The 25,741-nt window shown below is 45.1% G+C and overlaps 1 protein-coding gene across 1 annotated transcript in view; it reads right to left on the reverse strand.

Annotated features, from left to right (window-relative positions):
* Positions 1–3,373: 3,373 nt before the first annotated feature.
* Positions 3,374–25,741, reverse strand: part of IGSF11 (immunoglobulin superfamily member 11) — a 91,785-nt gene continuing 69,417 nt past the window's right edge. The window contains exons 2-7 of the mRNA XM_018074769.2: positions 10,796–10,959; positions 9,411–9,618; positions 8,473–8,628; positions 7,335–7,457; positions 6,953–7,103; positions 3,374–6,204 (exon numbers count right to left, since the gene is read on the reverse strand). Of these exons, the coding sequence (XP_017930258.2) occupies positions 5,754–6,204; positions 6,953–7,103; positions 7,335–7,457; positions 8,473–8,628; positions 9,411–9,618; positions 10,796–10,959 (1,253 nt within the window). The 3' untranslated portion in view covers positions 3,374–5,753. The remainder of the gene's footprint in view (positions 6,205–6,952; positions 7,104–7,334; positions 7,458–8,472; positions 8,629–9,410; positions 9,619–10,795; positions 10,960–25,741) is intronic.

A 25,741-nucleotide genomic window follows, 5' to 3' on the forward strand; every position in this document is an offset into this window, starting at 1 on the left:
CATTAAGTGCATCATTACAATTAAGTGTATCACTAAAGTCATCATCCCTTCCCAAGTATGATTTAATAAGGCCAAATCCAGGACCTGACCCAGACTGCATCCGGTTCTAAAGAATCACTTGCCAGCCAGCCATGCAAGCTACATCTTAATCTCTCTTCTTTGCTGCTATTACTTTCGAGGGGGTGGGTTTTTGTTTGTTTTTTTTTTTTTGCTTGTTTTTTACATGGATAGATTAAATTTCCTGCCAACCCACTTTCTCATTCAAACATGTTACAGAGGAAGTGGGAGGAAGGAGGAAATCCGGAACAAACAACACGCAGAAAATGGCATTAGAAGGCTTAGTGAAGAGTCTGATCCTTAGCCATGCACACGACCCCATTCCTGCACATCAGCAATGCTCTCTATCACAGGGAAAGGAAAAGTGCTTTTTTATCTGTCCTTGTCTATGGAAACACATCAAAGAAAATATGCCAGAGCCCCAGAGTCGAGAAGTCCCAAGGCTACCAAGTTTCTCCTCCTAAAAAACTGCATTCACCAATCCATGCCCGAAGCTCTTGCCACGTATTATCTCCCACTCCCCTCCATGGCTGCATAGGTGATCTAAGGAAACCTTTCTCTGCACTGCCCACCAGCTGACAAGAGCTCTGAGCTAGTACTAAACCTCAGGAAATGCCTTCCATGTGCACTCCCTTGCTTAGGAGCTCATAGACCTGGTGATTCTCAGTAACTCCCTGCAGGCACTTGCATTGCACAGAGGCAGACATGGAAGAATGCAGTGTGGAAAAAAAGAGCCACAGCCTTTCACTTTCCTTGCTTTCGAGGCTTGCTTTGTCCCTGATGTTCACCTGCTCACCAGCCAAGGAGAGACAGCTCAGTGAGTTCAATGACATCAATTCCTGATCCTCTTCAGCACATCTTGCCTTTCTTGTGGCAAGAGCAGAACTGTAAAAAGGACACAGTGAGGGAACCCCAGCTTTGCTGGCATCAGGAGAACAAGCTGCAGGCAGCATGGCCAGCAGCACTTGGAAAAAGCACAGGGAGAAGATCAAGATAGCTGACAACAGCTCTGCTGCAGGCCTCCCTTTAACAGAGGCCATATATTAGTTATGAGTTAATGTGAGGGCCTGCTGGGTTTGCTCAGAAGTAAACTTGTGAAAGGCATGTGCTTCCTCAGTTTTTCCTGTCGTGGAAATGTTCAAGACCCTCATAAGAAAATCTGCTAAACCGTTTTGGGTTCACTTGGTGTTGGCAGACACACACACAGGCTCATCCACTTGCTCACAAAGCAGTGGTGTCATGGCTGGGAAGATCCTGATTGGAGCGAAGACACAGAAAGGCACTTGCATGCCTTAAGTAGATGAGACTGGGATGCAAAATGTTGCTTCTAAGAAAAATCCAGTAACCTGCAAAAACTTACCAATGTACTTGACGAAACTGATTATCCTGAACATTCCTCCAGTATAAAAAACATTTATTTGATTTCCTCTGCCCAATTCCAAATTGATCACCCAGTTACCTTGGACCTCGGTGTCGTCTCAGGTAGCCTGATTTGAGGTACTCTTCATGAGTGCCTAAACCACAATGTGCGGAGGATTGATCTCCTGAGCGTTCCCTGTCCTCATGGGGAAACCAGGCAGTCTTGGACAGGACACCATCTGTTAGACTGGCTTCTGCTGGAAACTCATCTGTGTTCCAGCAAGACTGTGTTGAAGTGCATGCATCTGACTAATTTTATTTTTTTTTAGTTCAGATGAATCAGCAGATACCAGTCCAAAAGCTGTGTAAGTTAAAAAAACTTCTAGCAGTTTACAGACTACATTTCCCAAATATTTTAAATTGATCTCTCCTCTACAACAACCTCTAAAAAGATGTCTACTTCTAAAGTGTGAAGCATCCTCTCATAGTTATTTCTGTCTCAGCACTCAAATGTACAGTTAACCCTTGTGTTAAAACAAGTTCCCCTCTCATATTCTTTGGTAGAAATTGGTATAACTGACAGGTACCAACATTTAAAGTAACATCCATGGCACCCACTGATGTGGACAATTTCTACTACACAGATGGGGTTGAAGTCTGTCAACAAGCTCAAGCATTTCAGTAGTGACTTCCACTTACAGCTGTAATAGCTTGAACCTTTGTTTGATTTTTAATGACAAATTAAATCTCTGGAGCAATACTAAGTTATCTAACTGGTATTATTTTTTTGCTAGATATTTGTATTGCAGCAATGCCTCACTAGGTACAACTTACAGATTAAAACTCCAGCATATCAGGTGCTGCACAAACCTAGTAAACTATCCTGCATCTTAGGAAATTCTGCTATAGATCAACAGAGACGTGCAGAAGAATGATGTAAAGGGCAAACCAGTGGCAAGGAGTGGATGGTATAGCAGAATACTCACAGTGCTATCATGGGAATAAAATATAAAGATGCTATTAATGTCATATCAAGATTGCACAATCAAAAGATGAACAATGGTAACACTAAGATTCCTATGACAACTTTCTGAAAATGGCAATGCAGTCTTCTTATTTACAGTAAGGTCCATAGCTGAAAACACATTTACAAGAGTATTTTAAAGTAGATGTTGAAAAATGAGAACATGATGCATGTGCAGCAGGGCTGAATTACCATTGCTGTTGGATCTGTAAGTTTCTTGTTTTAATAATCACTCTCTGATTACCTGGGGGATTTTAGAGAAGCAGTAGGGAAAATGAGAAGAAAGAAAATGCTAAATATTTGGCAAAACATCAGGTTGCCCTAACTAATAATAACCTTCTGGTAGCAGCTGTTGATACAGACTAAGAAGCGTGTGCTTCCCAGCCCCCTTATGCCCTGAAAGTGTGAATGCTCAGACACTGAAATCTCCTGTGCTCTGTCTATGGGGATCAGCACTTCTGTTAAATTCCTGACGGTTCCCCCCATCAAACTTATCCAAAAGCCCAAGAAAGTCAGTAATTGCCTTAGATTTTGAATCTAGTATGGACATGCCATTTTTTAGATTGGAAAATCAATATGTGAGCAAAAGTTAGCCATTTAAAAAAAAAATTTCTGACATCACTCAAATCAGCAAAGGGTCTCCTTTGTCAAATGACAGAAAATAAAACCTACCTTTGTCTAGAGAAGTAGAGATCTTCCACGCCTGGGAAATTGTACCTTCAAGGGCAATGTGTCAGACTATTATGAATGAGTAAAACAAGTCTGTAGTACCTGGGCTCACTACCAAACTGGCTGGTCCAATAGCATGCAGCTCTTAGTTGCATGGTCACTGCTTACTGCCAGTCAAATCAAGGATGAGTATTAATAGCCAAATTCCTTGTAGTTACAGAATTAGATAGGGGGAGGAAAAAAGCAGCAGCAGGCAGTCAGAAGTCCTTTTTTTATATGAATAAAGTTTTATTGAATTTTATACAATTAGAAAGAACAAAGAAAGAGGAGCAAACAGTCTTATGGAGGGTAGGAACCAGAAGAGCTTTCCCAGTAGAGGAGGGCGCCTGCTGAGGGCAGTGTTCCTGTAAATGTCACACAGGGGTTGTTACAAAAGCAGAGAGAATGTGTCTGAGCTTTTCTTTGTTGTTTTTTCTCCCCTCCCACATTAGGGTTTCTAAAGCCACTCTTCTTCCCCCGTCAATCTTACCACCCAGCAGCAAAGTGAGCAGATAGGCAGGAAAGAGGACTGCTCCAGTGAAATGTGTGTGCACACACAGAGCAACTACTGCCAGCCTGCACCAGTGCAGGGGTTTGCACCCATTCCACCCATTCTGGATGGAGTTGTGTAGAGGGGGAAGGAAAGGAAGTTGGATTTCTCCCTCTCTTTTTTTTTTCTTTTTTTTTTTTTTTTTTTTTTTTTTTTTTTTTTTTTTTTTTTAAGCAAAGAAGGCACAAAATCTCAGCCAAGTTTCAAACCTAGTGCTGCTTGGGAGCTCCCAGCCTCCCAAAAAGCCAGTGTGTCCATATGGGAACCCAGCCCTCACCTCTTCCTCCTCTTCCTCAGAGTCTGTGCTTTCATTTGAAAGGTACTGCTCAGGTAGAGAGCCCTGCCCAAGGTTTGTGCACTGCTAGGGAAAGTAAAGCCGTGCCAGGACAAGGAAAGTGGGGATGAGGAAGAATCTGTTGGCTTAAACAGACCCTTTTTCCAATGTGAGAACTATTGAAAGTCACCTGTGATTCCCCACATTGCTTTTCCAAGAGCAGACCTGTGAGGGCTCTGGTGCTTTTGGAGGTGATCATTGCTTTTTCCTGTGCAAAGGTTGGTGTTACGTGGGAGGGCCAAGACATCCATACAGACATGGCCTCTCTGAGCCAGTGCTCTCTAGGAGGCAAAATCCCAGCCCTGAGTCCAGCCCTCCAAATGGCATCAGATTCCTTCAGAGGTTTCAACTCTTGGCTTTGATTAAGGCTATTTAGTTGCAATAGAAAAAAGTAGAGATTCCAGCTACAACCACCTGCCTGACTGCAAGGAGATGGCAGAGCCACTGGCAGATACCACCAGTACCAAGTCCCGGGACATTGAGGGAAGAAGGAGAGACAGAGATATAGCATGTGGGCCTCCATTAAGCCTCTGCTTTCTAAAGAAAGGTATTTGCATACAAATCCTGCCAGCCTGTCTGTGCACATGGGAGAGCAGAAATGAAACCTCTGATGCCTCTGAAGGCCCCAAGACTGCCATGTGCCCTCCATGCTGGCCAGCCCTGGATATCCTGATGAGCAAAACCCACCAGGCAAACATCAAAGCTGGGGTTTGAAGTCACTTGTCCTAAACCAGAGCAGCCCAGAGGAGTGGATGCCTCATGAACCTGCTTGGTGTTTACCACACCACCCAGCTCCTCTCTGCCTCTGAATAACCCCAGCAACACCCCAAGAAAAGAAAAAAAACAGAGATGCAAGCCCTATAGCAGCAGCAGCAGTGACACGTGGAGTGTCTCAAGGAAAGATACTCACATGGCTTCATCCTCCACAGCTATAAATAGGGCTCTGGTGGCATCCCAACCTAATGCAGGAAAAACACCCAGCCTGAGAAGGACCTGCATGTATCTGTGTGTGTGTGTGTGTTTGTCTGCGTGTATATTGAGGTGGGAGAAGAACTGCAAAAAATAAAGACAAATTTTCCCCAGTCCACGCCCTCACCCAACCATCCCCTTGGCCAGGCTGGTGGCTGTGCCTTCATCTCGCTCCTTCAGCCTGTCTCCCAAGTCCCCTCAAATCGGGTCCCAGTGCACTATTCTCCCTAATCTGACAGGCAGAGCCAGGGCCATGGAGTGGGAGCTGGGGCTGCTCAGCCTTCCCTGCCCAAACGCAGGCTGTCATCCTCTTGGAAAAAAAATAGCAATAACAACAGAAAAATATTAATATATATATATCTCCCCAAACCTCCCTGAAAGACCCAAATGGATGGAATCAGTCCCCAACAAAACCAACAGGAAATAAAAGCAAAAGTTCCCTCCAAGGTCAGGTCCAGGTACATATCCCAGCTGGGGCCCAGCAGCCGGGGAACACGTCCCGACCTCTCTGCTCCTCTGGCCTTGGCACATCTGTGGTGTCCATCAGCAGGAGGAGCTCCAACAGCTGTGGGGAAAGCGGCTTGGACAGGGCTGTCCCACCAGCTGGCAGTGGCCTCAAGCAGGGAGGACAGGGTGGAGAGGTTAAGTGTGTGCCCCCCTTCTGCCTCACTGCCTTTCAGGAAGGAGTAGGGTCTCTTCGCCCCACCAGCTATGAGAGGCTCCTTGCTCAGCTCTCAGCAGCTGACGCGGTCCTACACGAGGGAGCCAGCCCGGCTCTGGGCGGGCACCATGACGGGAACAGCCCCGATCCGCTCCAGCGTGGCCTGACTGACTGCATAGGAACGGGTGTGTGGCAGCCGTGGCTTCCTGCTGACTGAACCATTGCTCCGGATCACCTCCTGAGGGGACGGCGCCGTGCTGGCCGTCACCACCAGTGTCTTAGGAGGAGCCGGGGATGGGTGGCCGCCATTGGCATAGACAGGGCGGGCACTCGTGCTCCCTGAGCGGGAGAAGGGGGGCTGGTGAGCATCGTTGCTGTTGCTGAAGCGGGTGAAGGAGTCTGTGGCGTGGTTGGCTTTGGGGTCATTCCAGTAGCGGCTGTTGTAGGTGTTGGAGGAGGTGAGGGTGTCGTTCTCTGATGAGGACGCGTCAGCATGGAACGTCTTTGCAGCAGAGGAGCATTTGGGTGGCAGGTCATCCTCCCTGGGAAGGAGAAGGTGTGAGAGCACATAGAGGATGCTGCCTCACTTGCCCAACACCGCCCCCACCACCACAGTGCTGGGGTGAAGGAAAGCACCAATGTGAATCAGTGTTGCTCCTTGACCTGTTTGCTCCCCCCTCTGTGCAGGACCCACCTCTGTGCACATTAATTGCTCCATGTGATTATCACTGAGGGAAATGACCCACAGTCACGTGTCTAGAGGGACAAAACCAGTGGTTGTCACAGCCAGTGATACTTCTCAGGCAGTCAGTATGACTGTACAATCAATGAAGCTGATCCTCAAGGGAGCTGCAGGATGCTACCAGAGGGAAACCCTGTGATTGTAACACGAGACAATATCACAGCTGTATCTCCAGAGCTTTTCAGCTATCACTGTCTGGTGTTGTGGGTGAGGATTCCAACCATGCCACTCTCCTACGGAGCTAACAACATCAAGTCCTCTCCCTGTTGCTGGCAGAGGGGTTGAATCAGATGATTTTTAAGGTTCCTTCCAACCCATGTGATTCTATGAAGCCAAAGCTCTCATTAAAGGCAATACTGAAAAAAAGATGTGTTGTTACATTCTTCATTTTCTCTCTCCACTTTCTGGACATATATGGACATCTTCCCCTGGCCCAGGGGAACATGCCCAGGATTAGCAAGAATGAGATTTCCAATTCCCTTCCTGCCAGCAACAGCTTTTGCTGCGTGATCAGAGGTCTCCTGCCATCAGCTTTCCCTCACCCTTACCTTATCTCATTTGGAATTTCCTCCTCTTCTTCTTCTTTGTGTTTATTTTTCCAGTAGAACAGTGCCACGGCCACCAACACGATGCAAACAACGAGCACAACGGCGCCCGTGGCCACCGCTCCCGCAATCAGGCCAATACTCCGTGGGTGGGCTGTGGAAATGATTGAACAGAGCATAGAGGAGAAATCAGGGATTGGCTGTGGCCATCCATGAGTATTTGAAGCTACTGTGGCTTGAGAGGGGGGAAAGGCAATGTTCCCATTCCAGGGCAAAATTATCTTCTGACAGAGAGGCACATGGTGGCTCACAGCAAACATGGTTACACACTTTACTGTCACAGGACAGAAGCTGGTGGCCAAGCCTTCCCTGGCAAAATACTTACGTGCAATGACTTGCAGGTCCAGAAGGCAAGTGCTGGTTCCAATGGCATTTGAAGCCACACATTGGTAAAGACCTGAGGACACAGTGCTGATATTTCGGAGAGTGACAGTGCCCTGGACTTGGTCTAGTCAGAGAGAAAAGAAGGATTTAAATCCCTCCCCCCCTTAAGGAAAACCATGAAAAGGCAAAGCCAGCAAATAGAGAATTTTGGTGTGAGACTCTTAAGAGAGAAATAAATTAGGAAATAACTTTGAGATGGAAGCATTGTGCGTGCACAGATACACACAGAGAGAAGATTAGGTCTTAAGGAGCTTACACTAGATGTTTCTTTTTCTTCTGATAGATGAATTTCTGCAAATGAAAGCTTGGCATTCTCAGTATTGTGTGATAACAGGGAAGAAAGTGATGTGAAAAAAAATATATATATATATGCATATATCCATATCTACTTGCTAAATTCAATCTTGCTCTGCAGAACCCCTGCTCTCCCATCCCTGGGCTCCCCACCCCCTGCTCTGCTAATTTTCCTCATTCCTGAATTATGTGAAACTGAAAGCTTGCATATTCTTAAAATACAGCAAGATAAAGGGCAAAAGCACAGCTATCACTTGATCAGGACACCTAGGCAGAAATTTTATGGGTGGGACTCGAGGCTGGGAAATACCAGTTTGATCAGAGCCTTGCTTTTACGCACATCTGAAAAGCAGCTCTGGCAGTAATTTATTGGAGAATGGTGGCCTCGGTGTAAGAAGCTGTCACTATTTTCCTGGGATGATTCTGCCTCTCTTCTTCCACTTTCCATTCTATGATCCTTTCATTTGGTTTTAAATGCAGGGGAGTTGGCAGCTGAGATTTCCAGCCACATGCCATCATCTAGCAACCACTTTCTCTCTCTCCCATCCAACTCAATCCTTGTTTTTCAGTGGGAACATGTTTCTGTACAGAAAAACACCATGATCATTTAAGTGACCTCTGGAGGGTACCTAGTCCACCATGGGCTTTAGGAATCTTCGTTCCAATAAAATGACCATGCAAATGATGGCAGACACTCAATGAGCCACGCCACCTCTGGCAGCAAAGACAAAGGAAAACCCAGGCTGTCCCCTGGGAAATAAAAGGATAATCAACAGAATGAGCACCTTGTGTGGCAGTTGGGGGCAACTTGGGAACATTGTCCAGTTTCTCCCAGAGGTATGTTGGTCGGGGAATGCCTTCTTCTGAGCTGCAGGTCAGTGTGATATCGCTGCCCACGTCCAGGGACCCCTGGATTCTGCAAAGCGGGGCAGAAGGAGGAACTACGAGAGAAGAGGGGAAGGTGATAGCATATCAGGAAATAAAACCAAACAGGGGAGTGCAGGCTCACTCTGGACATGTGCTGCTGGGGAAAGCAAGGACACTGGCACAAGCTGACAAGGGGACAAGACTGAGGCAGCAAACAAGAACCCATTAAGGTTTGGGGGGTGACAATTCACACAAAGATTCCTGACCCACCAGCCCATCAAGGTTACAGAGTTTCACAGGACCCAGCTCCCTTAGATCTTTCCCTTGAGAAAAAGGTGAACATTTCTGTCATTGAGATAACAAGGATGGTGAGAGCTAACAGAGCTGCAGACAAAATTTACTTTGAGTGGGTTTTGCATTCATATCCCTAAAATGGCACTCACTCTAGAGTATTTAAATCAAAGGGAGCATCCAGAACCAACTGCTTTCGTGAAAAGGAAGAAAAGATCTAAAGTAATCATCTTTTCTTGTTGCTATGCACAAAACTCTTACAGTTCCTTCAGCTGTCCAGGACTTTTTTTTTGTACTTTTTTCATGCTTCTTTGCAACTCCGTATCACAATCCCACCACAAAAACTCTCTCCATCTTATTTTAAACTTCATTATATACTACCTGCATATGGAGTCTGTCTGCCCTACAAACTCACACAGTAGCCACAAGGCAGCCTATCCCTCACCACAGGGTGTGGGCTCCAATGCATACACTACCATATTGCTCTGTTATGACGCACTGCCATGCACAGAGGATCCCCTTGTCCCTGTTCCTCCCCTCTCCCCCATAATACCAATAAACACACCCAAGACAGTAAGTCCAATGACTCCAATATTCCTGACGCCTCGGTCGGGAAGATTGTTGACCAAACACTGGTATGTGCCAGTATCCGATAGCTGAGTGTTGTTGATGAAGATGGAGGCACTGGTGGTTGGCATTGTCACAGCAAACCCCACTCTCCCATAGAACTGAGGTGCACCACCAAAGATCTGACCCCCTTGGTAGAGAATAACCTAGAAAAGAAAGGAAGGCTCAAACAACACTCTGCAGGAGCTGAGCAAGAAGGAAGCACAGCAAGCAAAACATGGGCTTCCAAAGCCAAAAGGACAAGTTACTAAAGGATTTCTGAATAAACAGACCTAAATATATATCCTAGCAGAGGTGTTTTCTCCAAAAGAGGAACAGACTCTGTAGCATATTTTATGTCAATAAAAATGTTCACAAAGGTAACAGACAAGAAAGATACCCAAATCTTCTGACATAGCTGGATAGGTAATACCAGCCTACTTCATATAATAGTCACTACCCATCTGGTCAGGATTGATGTACAGAAACAGAGACTCTCTGCAAGTCAGTGAGTACTTTGCTGAAAAGTATCTGTGCAGTGGACAGTATCATTTTGAGTCTCAGTCAGTAAGATCCTGCCATGATTTGACACTGCTCACTGAAGATCTTTGGGATGAACTGAATGACAGGCATTGCAACCTTTGAACCTGCACAGTCTCTACCAGTCAGACTGTACTCAGACCAAATCCCTGAGGAGCAAGTACTCTCCAGTGTGGGTTCTCACACTGAATACAAATTGCGATGAGGGCAGTGTGAGCCAAGACAGATGTATCTCAGAGAAATGGCATTCTTCTGTTGTCAGAGTATGTGGGCAAAAAACAGGCCAGCATATCTCAGGTTATGATTCTTGTGCCCACCATGATACACTCTCATTTGCTAATGTTCATAAGAATGGACTTGCATAAGCAACAGACAGTGAGAAAATAAGAAGGGAAGTTAAAGGGGTGATAAGTCTATGAGAGGTTATGTGTTATGGGACATTTTACACAGATTTCACAGGTTTAAGGCTGCAGCTACTCCCAGGCCCTCCAGAAACCTGGATTACATCCCCTGTGCTCTTTTGAACACACAAACCACTAGAGGTCCAGGGCAGCAATACAGTATCACATACACCTGCCCCAGTTGCACATCCAGCCAAGGCAGCCAAGAACACAATGTGCATCTGCTAACTGAGCATTGAAGAAATCATATTAATGTAAGATCCAGAGGGCATGTTCAGCAATGAAGGGATAGTGAAATTCTGGGACAACCAGAGACTCAGCATTGTAAAGGGTGTACATCCCAAAAAAGGTGGGGAACGGGAAAGCCTCAAAGAAATACATACTCCAGTAAGAAAGGACCTACCTGTTGAGGTTGGTTGGCGTTAGAAAGAGGAATGACCATCCAGATGACATTAAGGTTAGTGAGAGCAGCGTTAGTGGTGAAGGTGCAGGGCAATACTGCTGTCTGGCCTCGGGCAACCTGGATACTTCCTGAACTGACAGAAACCTCCAGGGGACACACCAGACCTGGAAAGAGAAGGACACACAGTTCAAAGCACTGCAGGTGGCCCCATACACTTACAGGTCATGACATCAGCATCCTATTCTTACACAGTTGTACCTTACCAGACACTAAGGGCTAAAAATAATTATACTCCTTCCTCACAGATCAGACTGCTCTCATGCAGATCATTTCCACAGACAAATGCAGATAGGTGGTCCTTTAAAGTGAGAGCACTCTGGTTTTAGAGTCTATGAAAACAACTGGGTTGGCTTTGGTGGCAGAGAAAGAAGTAGAAGAGCAGCCAAGCTGTGTCTGAGAGATAATGAAATATGTTTTCAAACCCATCAGTACCCAACATCAGTGAAACAGAAAAGTAAACTGCAGTCTTCACCAAGGGGTAAGAAGAGAGAAACACCATTCTCCCCTGACTTCTAGGCCTCATAAAGTCCAGCATGACCAGAAGTATTTTAGTGATATTTTTAATTTAAAGGGTTAAAAGCCAAAATATTTTCCAGTCCAGGAATTTCTATTTAGCTGGTGAAAAATGACCAGCTGATAATGGAGGATCTCATAAAGTCTCACTAATTTTCCAGCATTTCCACCATTCACTTCTTTGCTTTCCACACAATCTAGATAGAGCTCAAAGCCTGATAGCCCCAGCTACCCAGTACAGCAGCTCAAGGCTGCAGTTTTAAGATTGCAAGTCACACAGGGAAATCTCTCCGTTCTTAACACCAAAATCTTATCAAATGAACCAAGGAGTTTCCACCACTATTTTGAGTAGCACTAAAATTCTTTAAAACATTTTTCCCCACAAAATCAAAATAATGACTACAAACCCTATGTCTCTATATGACAGCTCACCATCTTCTTGTTCAAACCATGTGAGAGGCTACTGGAGGAGAAGGCAAGGAGTTTTCAAGCTCCAAGATAATATCAGAATACTGTTAACACTCAGGTGCAGTCTGTGAGCCACCCTATTCTCTTGCTGACTCAAGGAAGGGCTGCCAGCAAAGTTTCTATTTTCTGCCAAGACACACTGGTTTGCTGAAGGTGCAATGTTTCATGAGAATAGTTTTCTATCTGAACTACAAAGAAATTGAACAGGGTAATGTCTGAGAAAAAGCTGAGTGGTCTCCCACATGCTTGTCTGCTGAGATCCTTCCCACACTACCTTAAAGAGATGGTGTGCTCAGAGGCTGGAAGTGCTGACCTTCAGATGCTACAAATACAAATTTTCTAGCACTTGAACAGCCTATGATGTGTTCCAGGGTTTGCACTGACTGTTCTGGAGCTGCAATACCCCAGGACATTGTGAATACTCAAGCACCTCCTCTGAACTTCTATTCCTTCCTCCATCTCTCCCATCTCCAAAGCCCCAGGTAGTTCAGGGAGGCTCAAAAATGCTTCAGAATAGAGCTAGACAAAATTCCACTTCAATCTCTCCAAGTGAAATTCAAGGGAAAGTTTCTTACTTTGGGGAAAAACAAAAACAAAACAAAAAACCCACCACAAACAAACAAACAAAAAAAAAACCCAAAAAAAAATTTCCAAATTTCTTCACAGTTTTGGGACGTATTTAAAAATATGAAAAATTTTGGAAATTCGTAGGGAAACATTTCATCACCACTGATAACATCACAGAGAATTAGGTGGCTGGATGAGGAACAGCTGGTGAAACCTTAATCCACCAATCTTCTATGCAAGGCTCTCAGCAACAAGCAGAAGTAAATAACTTGAGGAGCCAGCAGTAACCATCACCCTTATTAAGGCACCTGCCTTCCAGTTGTGTCTGTGGGCAACATTCTGGGAATGGATTTGGACTCCTCACTTTCTTATGGCTGGCCAGGCAGTGGCAGTAGCCCAAAGCCCAGAATTGATCCATGTTGACTTTGGAGATGCCTCCTACTGAATATGACCCTGACAAGGAATTATTTTCTGCAGGCCTAAATTTGAAGGAGGTATTGCCATGACTACTCATGCAGCCTGGCATCACCCATGTGCTAAACAGTGTGCAGGGATTCACAATGTTTTGAACGTTTATTGGACTAACCTCTCTCATCAACATGGTCCAGAGAGCTCTTCTGTCATATTTGGCATAGATTTAATGAGAAGTTCTCCACAAGAGGAAAACAAATTTCTCATCTTACTTGGAACAGCAATATGTGTTCTTCAGTCCCATCCCTTATCCCTTCCTTTTTTACCCTCTAAGAAAACCCCACACATTCAAATTATTGTCATTCAGAGAAAGTAATACTTAAATGTGAGTATTCACTAGGAATAAATTTACTGGAAAAGTTACACTTCATATTTGCCTTTGCAGGGTTAGTTACATCAATCACTCAATCATCAAGACGATGAGATGTTCATGCCTAATCATCCTCTTGCTACTCCTAATATTTATTATTAGTTGATTGTAAACATCCCGCAGAATAACGAAAACACTAAAATAGAACATACATAATTTAATCACTGTAAAAATAATTTTCAATACATTTGAGGATTTCCCAATCTACTTATGAACAATTTAAAAAAAAAAGAAAAGGAAAGAAGACACATATTATTTTTGCTCCCAGTACCCCACTCATCATCCTGCAACACCTCGTAATTTCCTCCCCCTTTTAAGGCACCACAGCATCCCTTTTAATTTTAATGGCATGGAGCAAGGGAGCACTAAGGAAGAGCTGAGGTCTCCATCAATTTCTTTTGCCAAGGGGAGCTGCTTCGAACCTGGCTTGCAAGATGGACACCCACACACACACCATACTGTCCTGTCTCTGTCTTGTTAAAGCACCAGGCAAACCAGCTCCTCAGACTTAACCTTTGCCTCATACATCCCAGAGTTGCTCTTTGGCCTGGGATGTATACAAGGCAGGCAGTGCTCAAAGACAAGAACTCTTTTTGTTAAGCTAAATGGCATCTGCAGGGCTACGGCTGGGGAAAACACACACAACCGCCTCTGACAAGTAAGCTTAGACAAGGCAACAGGAGAGTCAGGAGACCAAATGTAGGCAAAGTCCTCTTCCACCAGCATAAACAGGAAGGTGGCTGGTGTGTTAACACAGCTCTAGGGCGGCAGTACTGCAGCACAACTCCTCTCCCAGGGAGACAGCTGAAAGAACAAAGATCAAATCCTCTTCGAAAACTACAGCATCTCAAGACTACTAGGAAACGTAACACATTTACACGTGCACTTGTCCATCTATGCAAGTATCTGTGTGATTGCATCCTTCTACACCCATACTGATGGCCCAAAACACAGATGGATGCACACGAAGTCACATACACTTATAAACCTGTATGTCTGGGGAGATACATAGTAGAAAAACTCAGCCAAATTATACACATTTAAACATTTCAAAATTAGGAGTTGCAAAAATGTGGCTTTGCATTAATGCAAGAGGAGAGAGGCAGGGGAGAGAGGGAGGAAGATATTTCAAATTTAGCATATCTATTGGGATAAGGATTTTTCAATTCAGCCTAAGGAATGAGAAGTTGAATTCCCTTGAGTAGATATAAATGCAAATATAGATATATGCACACACATACAGCCCAGTCTACTGAGTCAAATTACACATAAGAGGTCAGAAAAATCAAGCAAAGGATGTTGTAAAGGCTCTCCTTTTGCATAGTTACACAATCCAGATATTTTCTAAGCATTCAGAAGTTTAATGACTTTTGAGAGACAAGGAATCGATCACCACCAAACCGTCTCTCAGAATTGGATTACAATGGCCATTGCACTCTCTCGTATATGCAGTCTCTTTCTTACTTAGTAATTAAGCATCCCTGTAAGCAGCATGCCTGGAGGAAGAGCAGGGTACACCACTGTCAGCAGAAAGAGGAATGGGCCCTTCCTGTACGTAGGACACTTTGATCTTAGCTTGATTCAGCAAACGATGTTCTCCTTTGATCCCGAGGCAGCAAGCTCCCATCACTAATTACAACAGATGCTCCATTTTTCTGTCCCCTCTCAGGGAACCAGTCAGCAGAACAATGTTTTGGCTACAGAGGCACTTTCAGAATTTCTTCATATTTCCAAGATCAAGTATTATTCTGGCAACAGATCACTGTGATTTCATTTTTGATGGCTCACTTCTGTTTTTTCAAGTGGCACACTCAGCTCCCTCCCCTGCATTCATGAAGGAGTCCATGTAGATACTTCATACAACATGACACAAGCATGTAGGACACAGTCCCACAATGACCATTTGCCTCCCTGCTGTGTCTAAGGAGTCAGATGCTGCTACATGTTTGCTAGCTGCCTTACAAGGGTTGCAAGCCTCAGAACCCTAAGAATATACCAGATACAGTGAAGCTGAAAGACATGGGCATATCTTAGCACTTGACTCCTTCTAGTTTGGCTGAAAATGTTCCCAGCTCTCACTCACTGCCACATCTCTTTGCCAGAGATCACCAGCAAGACCAGCCAATTACCTTGGCTGACAGCCCTATGAGTGAAATAAGGACTTCCACCGTGACCACATCACTAGGCCAGGTTGTAACTTGAACAGCCAGCACTGAATCACCAGTCCATATCACCATGACAGCAGATGGTCAGAGACCACAAGGCCCACAAGGCTGAGACTGTGCCTTCAGGAATCACTGTGGCTATTTCACTCTGTTGAAGCTGTGCAAAGGGCAAGTCCTCCTCTGTTGGACCACACCCAGCACCTGGTTTTCAGAGGCAGACGTGCTCACCACTGGCTGGGTTGCAGTATAGCGCAATAGAGAGGGTCTTCCCCCACTATATTTATCTTCAGAGTGTTCATCTCCCAGGACCTCAGAAAAATAGAAGGTTTTTTGGAGGATCATTCATATCATGAAGTCAAGTTCCTGCCTTGCCTCACCTTCTGACAGACACTCTCTACTTTGCAAGTACCCCCTAGAATTGTTGGTAAGTCAACAGCTTTTGGCACCTAATAGCAGCAAACTCCTGATACTCAAAGGCAGAGGCAGGGGTACAGGTTCACTCTGCGGTACTGGCAAGCCAGGGAAGCAAATGGGCAAGGGAGGAAGGTGTGAAAGGCATGGAAAAAGCTTCAGCTGTCTCCATTCTGCATCTCCAGACCTCAAGGGAAAACATGCAGAAATGTGTGTGGTTGGAGGGAAAATGAGAATAAAACTTCAAGCTGTATCAGTTTGCATCTGAAACCCAGGGAATGGCTGAAATGGCTCCCCACCCCCCCAACCCCCACCCCCCCCATCCCAGAGCAATTGCTGTTGCCACATGCTGAGGAAGATACCTTTGGCAGTATGACATTTTAGGTCCCTCATTAGAGAGGCAAAGATGAGGTCACACAAAAGTTCCAAGAAAAGGGTAGAAACACAATGTTCCATCTGGCAACTGCGGGCTACGGAGGGAGAAACTGCAGAGCAGTCTCATTCCTGAGATGAAAAGAAAACAAGAAGCTGTGCCTTTGGCCTGCCTCACGACTTTGAGTCTGGGAGCAAAGATACTTCCTGTGCCAAAGAAGAGGAATATCTCCCACCCTAAATGAGCTGAGGTACATTGCAGACTCAACGCACTGAGCAGCAGCAAAATCTACAGTCCAGAAAGGAGAGACTCACAGCTGGAGAAGACAGTGACAGATGCCAGCAATACTTCTGTCACAGGACCTGCTTGTGCAGCAACTGGAAGGAGCCTGGCTTGCAGTTGCAAGCATGGATGACACTGAAGTTATCCAGACTGATATGACAGCATTCAAACTGGCTGCTCATCAAGCTGCTTGAATACTGGTCTTGCCCATTCTCACCAGGGAATGAGCATCCTACTTCATTCCAGATGTGCTATAGTTGCTAGTTCAGTCTATCTAACCAAATGCAGTGTCTATCCGGTCTAGTATCTGGAGGCAGCTTGCAGCAGACTCCATCCTGCTTGTAGAACCGGCATCACCAAACACTCCAATGGAGCACAGATCTTGAACTTGAGCCCTGCAGTGTTTCTTGCCAAGAACTAGACTGAGTGATCAGGGACACTGGCTACCCATAAAACTGGTAACACTAACCCTTCTTCCTTGGCATTTATAACCTCATCTGAAATACACAGAAAACTAGCAGGGAAACAGCCTGTTGACCACCCCACTGTGACCTCAGCTGTTGACCTGGTGAGCAGCAGTCACTACCACCCCTGCCATCTTCCCTTTTAGAAATAGGTCTTTCTCTGCAGGCCGGTTGGGAGGATGATTTCAAACAACTGGCTGATTGAGGTGACATAAAGCATATCTCCCTGTGCTGACCTCCCCAACCTGCAGCCATAGGCGGAATGAAAATTGGACTTTCAGACCAAAAAAGGCAGGAAAGCTTTTAGCTGTACATACTTCAAGAATGGTGTCAGTTCTCTTCCATGTCCTTGTCAGAGGAGCTGGACTAGCTCTTGCAGGGGTAGAAAAGGGGCTATCATGACACACTGAGGAATTTGATTCCTTTCCTATTTCTGGGACAGACTCCCCGGGTCCTGCTGACCAAGCCAGTCAGCCTCAGGTATTCTCAGCAGGTCCCCATTAGTGTGAGATCCTCGTGCGCTCAGGTTTAGACCTCAAGAGTTTGATTTGCTGAATTGCTGAGCCCTCAAATCTGCTAGGGGAATCAAGAGGGGCTGTGCTCTCCAGGTAGCAGAGATCACATGATGTTAAGCTCTCTGAGCATCTGAACAGTGCTTTTCCAACAGATCTTAATGCTTTTGTTTAATTAGTCACAGTCTTGAACTGCAAAATAGTTTTCTGAAGTGTGAGAACATAATGTTTGAGCAGCTTGCTAATATGTGCTGAGTGGGAACAAGAACCCAAATCTGGTTTACAGATGCAGTGTCAGGGGGCCAATGACCCAAATGGTCCTTTCCAATTCTAGGCTCCTGCTGTGCTCCCAGTACAGGCTTCTCTTATGTGTTTCTATCAAGCCTTGCTGAAGCTGCCAGGGGAGCTGCCTTCTTCACAGCTCCTGCTAGCCGGGATGGATGCCTTGCATCTTTGCTGCCCTGAATGCAGTATGCATGCAAGTTAGAGGTAGAAAAACAACTGCATTGTATTATAGCAAGATTATAAAAATACAAAGGGACAACAATAGAAACAAAAATAGCATCTACAATGACATTAGCTAGGATAAAACTAATCAATCGCTGTGCTCTGGGCATGCATTAATCCCCTTTCCATGGTTTAGTGTTGCACAATTAAGTACATTATGGAAAGTTTAACACTTCCTTCCGACGCATGCAGCACTGGCTGGAAACAGAAACTGCTGCGATCTGAGCTGGCAGTCCTTGAATTTACAGCATTCACAGAGGACTCAAGGAGCAGCTGCACTACTGAGGTCGGGGAATTTTTTGCTTTAGTAGATGAGTAAGGCCAGAGAGGACCCAAGGGGGAACAGAAACTCAAGTGCTTGCTCATAGTTTCACTGAATTGAGAGTGGAGGGGTATGTAAACCTGATTCAGCCCATTCTGTGGAACCATTTGGTGTTGATTTTGTCCACTCCTGACTGTGCCCAGAATTGGAGTCCATCAGTGACTCACACCTCCAGGACTAAGGTGGGTAAATCAGAAGCATGCAATCTGTCTACAGAAGGTGGCTTAAGGCCACAGAGACAGCATACACAAGGTACAAACAGAGTGGTGTGTCCTTGCAAGAGGATGCCAGTCATTTCCTTCTCTGCTCAGGTCCTCCAGAGATGCCTGAAGCATCATTTTCCAAATTGCAGGCACAGACAAGGGGGAAAGCAAAAGGTTAGCTGGGCACAGAAAGGTATCTTCCTATTCTTTGTCTTCTACAAAGTTGAGACTGGCAAACACAGTTCTTTCTCCTTCACTCCTAGTCCTGTCACAGATCAGCTCTAAGGAATCCTTTTGCAGGAACTTAAGATGTTGTCATCCTTTGCTATTTGCATTGTTATTTTGGCCCAAAGCCAGCAAAGGCAGAAAGGAAGCTGTGCCTCCCTCTCACAGCCCGGCATGAAGCAGCATAACCTGCTGAGGAAGGTGTGGGGACAGTTAACTTGCTTTGCTGTGAGAGGGGAAAGCTGCATTGCAGACACACTATCCTGTTCTGCTCACTGCTGTAGTAGAGGCATTATCCAACAGCAATGAATGTCAAGGGATGGAAGCATTTTGAAGGACCACAGCCAGTTACTTTAGCTGAAGTGACTTGGAGATGAAAGTTTATCAAATGTTCATATAAGCACATTTAAGGTGAGAAGCTCAGCTTGAGTTTGCAAAAAGCCTGCAGCAACAGCTCAGAGCTGCAGACTTTCCCATTCATCTAGCTCAAATGCCAACTTAAACCTCCCACATCCCTCCTCTTAATTATCTTACTGCTTGTCACAGCACACCAGAAAGGAAAATGCACCTTTTATACAAAGATTTTTACCTACATTTCCTAAAAGAGGAAAAAGGCACAGAATTGACTGAGAGCAGCAAAGGCATACATTGGCTTCATTTTCCTGAAGCAGGTTGCAAAACCTCACAAGAGCCAACTGTTAACATTTGGAAAGCATCGCCATGGCCAGTCATTGTCTCTGAAAGCATCCTCAAGCATCCCCATGGGTATCTGTAACCACACCTGAGGCCAGATGAGCCCAAACATGAAAAGTACAGGATGAGGATGCATGGGATAAATTGAGAGCTGCATGTAATTTGCTTACCCCAGAGCGTGAGTCTAATTAGAGCTCTTCCCAGGATCTAAAAGCAAAAATAGGCTCAAGTTCCCCCCTCCCTGATCCCATTTCTTTGCTAGCATTCTCCCAGCACAGCCCAGTCAGCAGAGATGTGTCACGCTGCGGATCAGTGCCAAGTGCTGGCAACAACACGTGACATTGCTGACACAGCAAAGTTGTCTCCTTCAGGAGAAGGTATCCACTGGTGCCTCTGCAAGAGAAATGTATCTGCTCCCAAGACTGGGGAACAGAAAGTCAGGGTTAGGAAGCTGAAATTAAAACAGGTCGGCAAAGCTCTACTAAGACACTCACTTCTATTTTCTATTTGCCGAGACATAAAAAATACATTAACAGCCCAGCAGCTTTGTAAATGATTTATGGTCAAAAGAATAAATTTCTTCCTTCTCTGCTGGCTAAAAAAAAAAAAAAAAGGTTGCAACAGTGATAAACTGCTTAATAAGGGAAAACAACTCAAGGTTTAAATATGTTCAATGGTATATTGAATGGGAAGGACAGAGCCCATAAGGAATGAGATTAAAGTCCAATAAGGGGAGCTGGCACAGGGGAAGGCAGGATGAATGGGTGTGCAGGCTGGAATACACAACTTTTGTGTGGTGGGGAAAAGCAGGAGCATGGAGTGCAGCTGCCTGAGACAACCATTGTTTGGTCAAATTCCAGTGCAAATAGTCTCAACCAGTGTTTCAACCAACTACTTTTACCCAAAGCACCAAGAGCTATGTTCATCCTCCTCCAAAAGGAGGAAGAGCAGAGGGTGATTGACAAAAAAGAGACAGAGCTTTCCCTATTAGGCACAGGCTGGGTTAAGATCCAGGGACATGCTGTGTTGTGTTTCCCTCTCTGACGGCACCACTGACATCATCTGGGAGTCCTTCAGGAACCTTAGGTGGCCACATGAAACCCAGGGTTTACTGGTGCTGCTGCATCTTCCAGAAATAGCAAAGGCAGCAAGACAATGGGAAGACAATGCATCCACCCACCCAGATATTGATGGGCTCCACAACAAACAGGAGTGCACCCACACACGCAGAGGTGCTGTATGACACAAAGCCACTGAGGCCACAGCAGGGCTTGGATGAGGACTCCAAGAAGGTGGGGCTTCCTTTGTAGGCAAGCTGCCCTGCAAGGGGGAGAGTGAAGGCTGGGCCAAACCTAGATCGGGTTGGAGAGGAGCTGGGGGCACCTCCTGGAAGGAAGGGCTCAGGGTGAGGACTGTGAAGCTGCAGTAGCAGTATGGGAGCTGGGATTGCGGTTAAGGAAGTTTAGGGGACCATGGACAGTGGGGTTTGGGAATATGAAATAATTCCCAAGAAATGGCCTCACTTCTCCAAGACAAATGCAGGGGAGCTCCTCCAAATAATTCCTGTGGTACCCACCTTACCTGTCTTGCCCTGTTACCAGGATATTCCAGAATCATCATCACCCCATGATTGCTTATGATGATGGCCTAAGGGGTGTTATGATGGGCTGGTTCCTTAACAAAGGGCTGCCTAAGACACGACAAAATAAAATTAAATAACTGAAAATGAAAACAATCCCCAAGGAGACAGAAAGCAGCCCTTTCTGAGAAGAAAAGTTTTCATTTATAGACTGATGCTATTCTCCTTGAAGTCAGGAAGGACTGTCACCAGAACAAGTGTCAGATTCTTAAAGGATCTGGTCGAGCAATCCCCAAGTTTTGGCTGAGGCAATGCCAACATGTTGGCTATCTGTTTTGTATCTTGTGCATGAAATGCTCTCATTCTATGCAGTTCACAAGCTTTGCAAGTGTGAAGATACTTGGCCAGTGGTCTTTGTTTTTCACCATGCCTTTGAGCTCCCTAAAAATTTTCCTGCTCTGTGAGTTGACTGTGCGTCCTGCTTCACCAAGGCTGCCACCTGCACGGCCAGCAGACTGCCCGCATGGAGCTGGGGCTGCTCGGCCAGACACTAATGCCCAAGAGGATTTGATATGTCCTAGAAATTCCACTAAAGGCAGTTAAGTTAGTGGAAATATATTTAATGTTTAAAAACTAAGCACATGTGTAAGTATCTTGCCAAATTGAGGCTTAAAGGTCTAATCACATTTGCATCCATTTTAATAAAAAAACTCCTGCGGCCCGCTGGTAGGAGAGAGAGCCTTTAAGTGACAGTGTGTAAAATCACAATGGAACTTCCCTGTCTTACATGTGATGCTCCAAACAAAACTGACAAAAGCAGTCGAAGTGTCCAAAAGCAGTCAGATTGAAACTAGTTTTCATGAGCATATTCAAAGACATTAGACTTCCATATCTTAAACTCTATTAATCCCAAACTACTTTGAATTTAAAATTATTAAAATTATTAAAAACAAGCAAACAGAAAGGAAAAAAAAGGCAGGCTCTTTTTCATTTAAATTGGAAAGAAACGAAAACCCAAATTTGTCTTTTGCTCTGGCAAATGTCAGGTCAGTAATTGAATGTTTCAGATTATGAGTTGAGCTGTCTGAAAGAGGTTGTAAAAGGACAATTTTCCACTGGGAAAAGAAGAGTTTTCATTAAAATCAAAATAGGTTGTAAGAATATCAACTTTGATGACATTTTCAGTGAGTGAAGACAAAATGAATTACTTTGACTTCCCCATTTAATTATGGTAATATTGGCACACTTGAGTTCAATAAGGTAAAAACACTTTATTTCAGTCCATTTAAACTTTTGCCATATATTTAGATACTACATAAATTCTGACTTTGCATAATTTTATGCAGTAACAGTACCGTGTATACAAACGTGCATACTTAATATGCTAGGACCTTTCAACATTATATGAATAGTATCTTTTCCCAGTGGAAATCTCCCTTGATTTTTGGTCTTTCTATTAAAAGATCTGGACTCTCACTGTGATGGGAAATGAAACAGAGAGGGTACATTAGGAGTTGCCTGGAATAGACGTCCAGTTTGTTACCAGCTTTAGGTACAAACAACTCCCTCACGATCTTCTCACAGAAACACGCAGAGTTCTGGAGGTATAGATGTTTCCATGTAAAGTTTGGTCCTCATGTTGCTCAAATGGCCAGTGTCAAGCACAGAGACTTCCACACATAAGCCACAGGAACACATCTATTTAAGCACTTTGCAGTCCTTTCTCAGAATGAGTCAGTCCATGCTCCCTGTCCTCTGAAAGTGCCATCTTCCCCACCTCCCTACACCAAAACCCAAAGCTTTGGTACAAGTGCTGCTGACTGTCCAGCCACTTGGGCTGTTCATTCTCACATTGTATAGTGGAAGCAGGACAAATAGATGAAATGTACACAGTCAGATTAATACAAATCTGCTGTCCATCTGCAGTGTGTCCTTTTGGCATGTGGGTAAGTACCAGCACAGGGCGCAAAGGGAAAGAAGTCCCAAAGCTGGGAGGCCCTCCCTGCTCATGGGGTACCCAGGCTTGAAGCATCTGCAGCTCTAAGCATCCAAGCTAAGATCACTCAGCCTGACTGTTCACAAATGCTGTGCGTTTTCACCTCCAGCCAGTGCCAGACCTCAGGCACCCTAGTTGGGTACCCAGCATGGTGCTGAAAAAACTCAAGTGCAGAAAGTTGCACTGGTAGCTCTAAAACATGACAGGAGGTAAGGCTCCTGGGCAATGCAGTCTCCATTTTGCAGTGAGGAAAACCAAGATGGAGAGAGGGTATAACTCACCTAAACACCAAGCAGCAGGTCAATGGCGAGACAGGAACAGGACTTCAGCACCTGATTCATGGCCCATGCTCTGCCTATTAATCACTCTCTCCACCACTGTACCAAGTATTAGTATTGATTTCAAATTAACACACACACATCTTATCGAGGAGAAAAAAAATAACCAAGAAGTTTCACTACGTTCAGCTCTATTGGAGGCCAACATGATTCCAAGAGCAAACATTTTCTGCTAGCGGCCCTGCCCCAGAGCTCTCCAGGCTGGGAGGCACAAAGCAGGCTCCCTCAAGGACATGTCAAATGCTCCAAACATCTTAAGTAGCTGTTCAAATAACAGAGAGTACCATCATAACCTGCTTGAGATGCAGAAAAGAGACTTTGCAAATGCAGCTACTGCTGTTGCTGTACATGACGACGTGCCTCTCTCCTTAGCACCTTATTTTCTCATGCCAAGATCTGAGAGTTAACGACAGGTGACCAAGCCTCACAGTGCTGTCTGATTTTATGCTTGCCCTCTCTTCTTCCCCTCCCATGATGTCCTAAATTCCCTTTTCCAACAGCTGCTAACTTTTGCAAACATAAAACTCCTACAAGCTTCCCTTGTCTTTTAAAGTCTCAGGAAAACACTTTGCAAATTTTCACTCTGTAACAGATGCAAGAAGTTGCTTATGCCCAAGTAGCAAAGTACACAACTGCTCTGAACTAACTTTTTTTTTGACACAGCTGGCTCAGTTTTTCACACAGATGTTGTTTCTCCTGTCAAGTCTAAGAGCACACAGAGCAGCATTAATATGAAAGAGCCCACTTGGACACTGGTTTAACAACAAGTTGAAAATTCCCCAAGCACAGCCTGTATGCTGAGTTTTCCCTTTACATTGTTTGGTTTTTTTTTGGGGGGGGGTGTATGGTTTTTTGTTGATGTTGTTGTTTTGTTTGTTTGTTTTATGCACCCAGGGGGAGATAAAGAGAAAAAAAAAAGAAAATGTAAAATAGAACAAAACATAAGAAGCTACTGAAGGAAGTTTTAACCTTTCGGGGGTAAATTCCCTTTCTGAAATTTGAAACACACATGTTAATCTTTAATGTTAAACCATGGATTAAAAATTAATTTGAAAATCTCACAGTTTGGAACAGTTACAAGTCCACTGCATTATTAAAAGCTCAGATCAGTGCTACTCTGCATAAAGAAGTCTCCCCAAACTCTTCCTTTTCTCTTGAAGCCAAGAGCAGGTACTCACTGCTCTCCCCATGTATTCTTAAAGCTCAGAGAAACCTTGTTGTGGTTCCCAACAGCTGGGAAAGGCTCATGATGAGAGTCTCTGGGTCCCATTTCAGAGTACTGCCACTCTCTCTGTGGTCCTGGGAAGCAAACCCAGAGCAAGCGGGAACAAGTGGGAGACTTGCAAACAGCACTTCCCTGTTTAGCAGGGCTTAGCTAGTGAGGCAAGGTCACAGCTTGGCTCAATTTGCCCAGTTGTACCTTTTTGAAACCAAATCTTATTCACAGGCATCAAAAATATCACTGGGTTCAACCTTCATCCAAGTGCCTTGGAAATGCTGGTAGGGACTCTCACCAAATCTGCAGGTGAGCCCCAGTGTCGAGCTTGTTTGTGCCTGCAAACGCCCCCAGTTTTAACAGTGATGTGGGAGGCACAGCCCTGAGGAAAGAACAGTCTGTGCTTGACATGGTCTAGGCTGCCACAACTCACTGTGGCAGAGCAACTGTTCCAGAGGATTCACCAAAACATTTTGCATCATGGAAGGAAGAACTGTTCCCAAACTGCCCCATGCCACCCTGATACAAAGGTTCTCATTTCGGAACACAGAGCACGAGGCTGAGCCCTCAATTTTACTTAGTTTTCAGTGCTCCCTTTTTGTTTGCCTGGAGGGGGAACCAAGGGACCAGGCAGCATATGCAGAGGTGTTTTTACAAGTATTTTTGGAGCCATTTTCTCTATTACCAGCTGCTGTCTTACAGCTCTGCTGTAGGCTGAGCAGGAGGTTTCCATCTCTGGAGTCTGTGGTACCACGTTGTTTACCGTAAGGGTTAAAACATTCTTTTTGAGCATCATTGTTTTTAACAGCTGCCTCAGCACAGTTATGCTAGCAGTTACCATCACGAAGCAGCCTTTCTCCTACCCCCTTTTTTGCATTCTCAGGCTCATTTCCTTCCAAATCCTCCACCTGAGACCATCCTCAGGAGGTTGCCTTCACCTGCAGCCAGCTGGGTCCACGCCAGATGAACCACCGTGCCAGCCGAGGTGAGCACTGCTCACGTACCTACTGGGTGAGGAAGATGCTTGGGCAGCCAGTACAGGTCTTGGAGGGGGGTGTCCCCCTCAGGGAAGTGCTGATGCCTCTCTGACCCTCTAGATGCTGTCAGAGGAGAGGACATCTCATCTGCAGTCGAGACTGCTACCTGCTGTGTGGTAGGCACTGTGTGGTAGGTACTGTGTGAGAATGAATATGCTGTGTTGCCTCACACAG

Source organism: Manacus vitellinus, unplaced genomic scaffold (assembly GCF_001715985.3).
Source record: "Manacus vitellinus isolate BGI_N305 unplaced genomic scaffold, ASM171598v3 scaffold_28_pilon, whole genome shotgun sequence".
Classification (NCBI taxonomy): domain Eukaryota; kingdom Metazoa; phylum Chordata; class Aves; order Passeriformes; family Pipridae; genus Manacus; species Manacus vitellinus.